Source organism: Microtus ochrogaster, linkage group LG5 (genome assembly GCF_000317375.1).
Source record: "Microtus ochrogaster isolate Prairie Vole_2 linkage group LG5, MicOch1.0, whole genome shotgun sequence".
Taxonomy (NCBI): Eukaryota; Metazoa; Chordata; class Mammalia; order Rodentia; family Cricetidae; genus Microtus; species Microtus ochrogaster.
Genome location: NC_022031.1, coordinates 24345515 through 24352918, shown reverse-complemented (window position 1 = coordinate 24352918; position 7404 = coordinate 24345515). Strand labels below are relative to the sequence as shown.

At 43.4% G+C, this 7404-nt stretch overlaps 1 protein-coding gene across 3 annotated transcripts in view; it reads left to right on the top strand.

The window, feature by feature from the left end:
• Positions 1-7404, top strand: part of Klhl32 (kelch like family member 32) — a 207683-nt gene that overhangs the window by 164753 nt on the left and 35526 nt on the right. For all 3 annotated transcript variants that reach the window (XM_026786709.1, XM_013351931.2, XM_026786710.1), the window contains one exon: positions 2863-3589. In XM_026786709.1, the coding sequence (XP_026642510.1) occupies positions 2863-3589 (727 nt within the window). The remainder of the gene's footprint in view (positions 1-2862; positions 3590-7404) is intronic.

Below are 7404 nucleotides of genomic sequence, written 5' to 3'. Positions count from 1 at the left end.
TGGCATTGCCCTGTGCACATCTAGACAGGGACAGTGGCATTGCCCTGTGCACATCTAGACAGGGACAGTGGCATTGGCCTGTGCACATCTAGAACGGTACAGTGACATTGACTTGTGCACATCTTCACAGGTACCATGGCATTGGGCTGTGCACATCTAGACACATACAGTGGCATTGGCCTGTGTAGCTTTAAGATTTATTAGAAAGATTGATGCCTGATTCCACCACTCTTTTGGGTGGGGGGGAGTGTTTCCAAAGTTTCTCTATGTAACAGCCCTAGCTGTCCTGGAACTCACTTTTGTAGACCAGCCTGGCCTCAAACTCACAGAGATCAACCTGTCTCTGCCTCTCAAGTGCTGAAACTAAAGGGACGCACCACCACTGCCTGGCCCCAGCATTCTTGTCTAATAAGACAGACTCTGCATTTGAACCTGAAAACTTGGTAACTCGTGTGAAAGTGTGGTTTTGAAGCTGACCGCAGAACAGTTATTGTATATTACATTTCCTAGATAAACTCATGTATAGCAGGCATCTATGCTCTGAAAATGTCAATAAGTTATAGAAGCATAAAAATGATATCCAGAAATCAAAATCATCTCAAAACTATACAGTCATAGTTGCACAGATTACTGTATAATATTCATATATATTATTGGGAGAATGGAAAGTTTCAGAACATGGCATGGGAAGGAAAAGGCCGCGACCACTAGTTCGTTGTCGGTTTGAATTGAGAGTTCCTAAAAACCAGACAGAGCTGAGGCTTGTGTACGTCTCATGTCCTAGAAAGAGAATGATAAACTGTGTGTTTAGAGGTGACATGGAAGACTGATGGTGGCTTAGGAAAAACTGATTGATGGCGAGAGAAAGAACTTATTAAGTAGGCAGGTGCGTGCTGACAACGAGGCTTTGGCGGCATGAGCGTTATCTAGTGTTCGCCCAGTGCTGTTTCCTGTAGTTTTCACACGGGGCTTGCAGAACCGGGTGGAGGCTGAGAAACTGGTGCACAGCAAAGCCCGATCAGCTGCAGCTGCTCACACGAGGAGCAGTAGCAAAGGTTGTGCGTGTGTCAGAAAACATACTTGGTTTCTGACAGTTTTTTAGTGGGGTGACTTTATTTCTGAGAACTTTTGAGAGCTCGTGAGCAGCAAACAAAAAAGCCATTTATTTCTGAGTTACTGAGTTACCTCTCTATGGGGATAAGAGGAGGCCCCGTCTCCCAAGACTTCTAAAATGGGCATGGAGAGGAAGAGATGCCACATATGAGAATGCTCTCCACACTAGCAGAGACTGGGGGAAGACAAAGGATGTGTTTCTCTTGCATCTTTGATTACTGCTGGTTACCATACAAAGATATTTTTCCTTCATCGGGTTAATGTCTTCTTTAAATAAAAGTGCACTCATCTATTTAAAAAACAACTCTATAGAGTGTTACTTATCTTCCCTCAGTGGTCTCTGCCTCATTGGTACCCAGTGGGGTTCTTTTTTCATTTCATTTAATTGCACAGTTGTTAAGGAAGAGAGGGATTCACTACATGGCAGATGTAGCGTCTCCACCTCCACTTACTTTTTCCAGGTGAGAGGGCAAGCCCACAATGCACTTCGCCTTTTGGAGCCATTTATCAAGTAGATGGCGAAACCCTGCAGCCTGGAGTCCTTCCGTGCCGTAGAGACTTTGAGACGATTCTTTATACCAGTTCAAGCCCAGCTCATTTCACTGGGGAATACGGGTCTGAGGGTGGCACACCTCCTCCGTTGTCCTTCTGTAGATTGGGCAGCACCTACACAGGGAGAACCCAAACCGCAGTTCCACGAGAGAGCAAATAAACAGTAAAATCTAGTATTCAAATCCGTCCCTTTCCCCTTCTAGTTCCTTCAGTTCCATGCCAGGACTTTCTAGGAGACTCGGTTTCATATGGATACTGCTAGGAATCACCAATGTTAGCTGTGTCAATGGGATGTCCTCGGTATACTAGCCTATGTTAGTGTGTAAGTCGGCTTAAACACACTCACGTATCAAGTCACGTTAGTTAAGTTAGCATTGCATTCTGCTATTGTTTCCATAATACAGAGATAAATTCTTCTGTCTCCTGTTTGTGGAAATGATTCTAAATCAACCACAGGCACCTTACATTGCAAAGGACAATGGTCTTCATGGTGAAAAGTAAGAGTGAGGGGAGAATTGTATAGGTTGCAATGTTACTTTATCTATTCTTGTTTCCTCCTGATGGCTGTACCTACCGAATTGGCGGAGGTAGCCTTTTCTTTCTTCTAAATCGTTCTTCTAGGGGCATATTGATTTTCTCTCAAGATCATCCTGTGGTCTCAGGGGATCACGTGGCTTCTCACTTTGCTCATATTGGCAGAGTCCCCTCATCTGAGGTTGACATACATTAGCTGAGCTATGATGGCACTACCCACCATGGGTTTTCCTGGTGGTTAGGTGTCTGCAGTGCAGATGAAGGGGACAGGCTGTTTCACAGTAATTTTGTTCTTTGAAAAGCAACTACTGTTCATCCTAAAAGATATCATAAGCCCTGAGAATGTTGCTTCTCTCTCTCCTCTCCCCTCCCCTCCCCTCCCCCCCCCCCCCCCCTCCTTTCCAAAAGTGCTGTGTTAAGTTCTTCTAGTATCTCTAGTGGTCCAAAAAAAAAAAAAAAAAAAAGAAAAGAAAAGAAAAAAAAGAAAAGAAAAGAAAATCCTACCTAGGCACCAACATAGTCCAGTGTTATGCTATGTAGCAGTTTTAGTTGCTGTCTGAGAGAACAGCAGAGATTTGCCAGGTGTGGTTGCTGCGGTTGCTGCCATCCACCCCGCCTTACCTTGTGTCTTTCTCTCTCTCATTCCGCTTCCTTCTGTTTCAGCTAGCCGTGAGGTGGCTGGAACACAACTGCCATTACCAGCATTTGGACGAGCTCCTGCAGTACATCCGCTTTGGACTAATGGATGTGGATACCCTCCACACGGTTGCGCTATCCCACCCCCTGGTCCAGGCAAGTGAGACCGCAACTGCCCTCGTCAATGAGGCCCTGGAATACCACCAAAGCATCTATGCCCAGCCTGTGTGGCAGACCCGCAGGACCAAACCGCGGTTCCAATCAGACACTCTCTATATCATTGGTGGGAAAAAGCGTGAGGTCTGTAAAGTCAAGGAGCTTCGGTACTTCAATCCTGTGGATCAGGAGAACGCTCTCATAGCCGCCATTGCCAACTGGAGTGAGCTGGCTCCTATGCCAGTGGGAAGGAGCCATCACTGTGTGGCGGTCATGGGGGACTTCCTGTTTGTAGCCGGAGGGGAAGTGGAGCATGCCAGTGGCCGGACCTGTGCCGTGAGGACTGCCTGCCGCTATGACCCTCGCAGTAATTCCTGGGCAGAGATAGCACCCATGAAAAACTGCCGGGAGCATTTTGTGCTGGGTGCCATGGATGAATACCTCTATGCAGTAGGGGGCAGAAATGAACTGCGTCAGGTTCTGCCTACAGTGGAAAGATACTGCCCCAAGAAGAACAAATGGACTTTTGTGCAGTCCTTTGACAGATCCCTTTCGTGTCACGCTGGATATGTGGCTGATGGTCTTCTTTGGATATCAGGTAGAGCGCCCCTCCTATGTTGCATTGATTGGAAAGCACTTTGGCTGTGTCTTAAATTTAAAAGTCATCTTCTGGAGAGGGGCCCTAAGTAATGGAACAACTGAGCTAAGAATCGCATTTTAGCCAATTAACCACCATTTATCGAACACCTACTTTATAGAGAACAACGTAATTGGAAGTAACTGGTCTTTCTGTGATTTTTTTTTCAGAGGGATGAGTATTGTAAAAATTCAGGATGTAAGTTAATGCACCATCACACATATTTCTCTACCAAGCTTCCTATGGGCCACATTGTCAGCTCCTGAGTATCTGTGGGGTGAATTGCACAACTAATGTTTATCCCAAGACCTTTGCTTTGCTTTACACTCTTGGCTGCTCAGCTGGGAGCCATTTCGTTGGAAGCAGGAAAAATAAAGTCCTAGTAAATCCATTTTGCTGAGTATAACAAGAGACTCTCACCCAGGGATTAGCTATGCCATGTATTGCAGGAAGGGATTAAGTTGATGAAAAAAGCTTTTGTGTTATCTATGACTGTTTATTGGCGGTGACATTCATTCCTGTTTACTCTCCCATTCTCACCGACCATTCGAAGGAAGTTTAAGGTCTATTTAAGTTCAGTCTTTTCTCTGATGCTTGTAGAAAAAGTAGAGGAACTAGTAGGGTGGACAGGGTGTACCAAAGCACAGCTTCAGCCACCAGTCACTCATCGCTCATCCTTTTTATCCACCCTCACCCCAGCTTTCTTCAGCCCCATCCTGGCAGCCATATTGTTTTTACAGAAGTCTGTGAGGCCTGTGTTATCAGACTCCCAGTATCAACCTGTGTTTCCTTATCCTCAGGGGGAGAAGTTGCCTTGTCTCTCAGTTGTAAGCCAAATAGAAATTGGGTTTCTGTATCACCAAGGACATACGACAACAATAGAAAGATCCTTAGGTTAAATATTGAAGGGCAGCATTGGTATTCTGACTTAGAAAAGGCAACCATGTTAGGAATTGATGGCGTCTCAGATTTCCCCAGCTGCCATTTCCAGTTTTTAAACATCCATTTGGATAAAATTATCTCTAGATTAAATTAGCTTTGCCTCTGCTCATTTCTCCTTCTACTATCTTCAATAACCCAGGAGACAGAGCCTGAGCTTTTCAGGCTGGGGCCTCAGTTATTTTCATTGAAGTAACCTCTTATATTGGAGTTTAAGTAGTTTATGAACTAATGCATGAAATATGGACTAAGAACATGCAAAGGGAATAAATAGGACCCCAATGTTTACTGGTCCTTTATGCAAAGTAAAAGCATTAGAAATTAGTGTATATGTGGATACATTTAAATAAAATTCTTACTTATTAGTGACATCTTTTTTTTCCTTTAAATATTTGTTGAAGGAACTTCAAAATGGTTGCAACTTAGTCTTGCTAGTAACAGGAACAGGTCCTGGCTTCCCTGGACACAGAGTAATATTGGGTTTATGAAATCAGTGCAGTTTGTATTTTGTCCCAATTTGCATGTCCTCCATTGACTTATTTGGCTTCACGTGTTGTTAATGAAGCATATTCTTAAATTTTGCAATGTGCTCTCTAAATTGTGTATGACTTTCACATAAATATTTTAATAAGTATATCATATGTGGCACTACAAAACTAGCTTTTAAAATAGCCTCGATTTTCCTTCACCTAGTCATAAAGCCATGACTACTCCTTGCTTCTATCCGTGAGCCTTAGGGGAGCAGAAGCTCAAAAACCTGGGCAGACCTACCATCCTGGGATCAAGTGAGCTTCCCTTTTGATAAAGGTCTATGTGCTTCCCATTCCATTTATTAAATCTATCACCTTACCGTATATCTTCCTGCTATCTCATTTTGCTTCACTCCTACTGTGACGGGAGATATATTTTCTTTGTTCCTTGTGCTAATGAACGCTGCCGGTGTTAACCATATTTAATGAAAACAATCAGAACTTTCTCAGGCTTGTTTCTCCCTACTGTGCACTTGAGAGGAGAAGCTCACTTTCCTGTGTAGAGCACAAGGCCTTTAATTGGGAAGAAGAGGAAATCGCCAGTGACATTCCTAATACCTTCAGTCATCTGCCTCTTTCCTCGGGCCTCGCTGATAATAAATCAATTGTGAATTTAGCCATGAATCGGAAGGGCTGGCCGGATTTACTCATGGGCCCCTTTGAAGGAAGACAGGAATAGTTCATCGTCCTGACTCTGATTTGCAAATGTTAGCTTGGTTTCTTGGAACAGATGAAGACATGTGAAGCTATATCTTAATGTTGACCAAGTAATCGAGTATTTCCGAAGGATAGAGTTGAGTCACTGGCATCCTCCCGGTACTTTGCAAGTTCTGTCTGAGGTAGGCGTGGTGTGGATTATAGAGTGTGGGCCTTAAAGGCTTAGTTCTGTTCCATTAGAGCACAGACTGAATGTGTCTTCAGAGACTTGGTACTTGTAGCATGCCCATTCCCTCTCTCTTCCCCTCCTGTACTATCTATACATCAAAATGCTCAGAGAAGGCATTTCGAAAACTGCCCATGGCTTGGCTGTATGACAAGAAGGGAATTCAAAAAGCTAGGTTGGATGGATATGCCCATTAGAATTTAATTTAAGATGTTAGGGACAGTCAAATTTTAAAGGCTTCTGTCGCATTTGACACTGTGACCCAGTCTGCAAATGCTCTTTCCCATTTCGATTTGAAATCCACAGTTGGGATGTGAAATAAGCATTAAATTTCTTGTTGCTGTGTTCTAAAATACATGCCCTCTGTTGTACAGGCTAGCATGTGAACTGCCAAAAAACTTCTTTTGTGTATGTGAGGGAAAATGAATCTGAGCCCATCTCGCAGAACTTATCTGTTTATTGTTATCAGATGGCAGCAAGAGAGTGAGACTCTAACCATGAAATGAGTGCTTTGACACTCTAAACAAGACAAATGGTACTGCAATTACTCAAGAGCATCATGCCGTGCCTTCTTGATTCTCTTAGTAAGTGCTATATCCTAAATATTGTGGGGCAGTGCCATAGGTAAATATGATCATTTCAGCAAATTTACCTCCTGCCCTCTAGGAGCTGACAATCAATTTTTTGTCTTTGTTTTTCATTTGTTTGTGTGTTTTAAACATAGCAACCAAAGAAGCTTTGTTGACACTTCTTTAATTTCCTAACAACTGCGCTTGTTTTCACCTTAGTAGGTTTTATATGGAGCTTCTGTTGTTCCATTTTAAATCACTTTAATTCGTTCAAGTCTCCTAAAAGAATTTTGGGTTTTGTATTATCTACTAAGATTAGAATGAGGTAATTTTAAATAACATTGTTAAAATGCTGTAGCTTCGGTGTTTCTCTAACTGCCACAGATATTATTTTGTTTGCATTTAAAATATTGGCAATTAAGAACAGGCGTGGTTGGGGTTGGGGTGTGAAACATTTAGACAATGGAATTGAGTAACTCCCAGATGTGAAACCCGCCTCACTCACCAATCACGAGGTGTGAAGCAGGGCTCCTGGCTTCTCTACCTCCTATTGTGGCCCCAAGCTAAAGAAACAGAGATGAGTCTAGTAGGCAGGTGCAGCCTGTGATGATGTATTTCCAGGGTACAGAAGTAATGTCAACAGCAGAAACTAATGTTCAAGGAGGCATGCAAAGTAGCCTCTTGGTCCCAGTGGCCCCAGCTCCTGCTTCTTTCTGTCTTTTATTCCTCCTTCCTGACTTTCATCTTGAATGTCATCATGGGATCACCTCAGTAACCCCCTTGTCTCTTAGGAACTGCTGTAGTGGACACACCCAGCTTCCTGCTTTGCTTGTGCGGTTGTCCTTCAGTAACCAC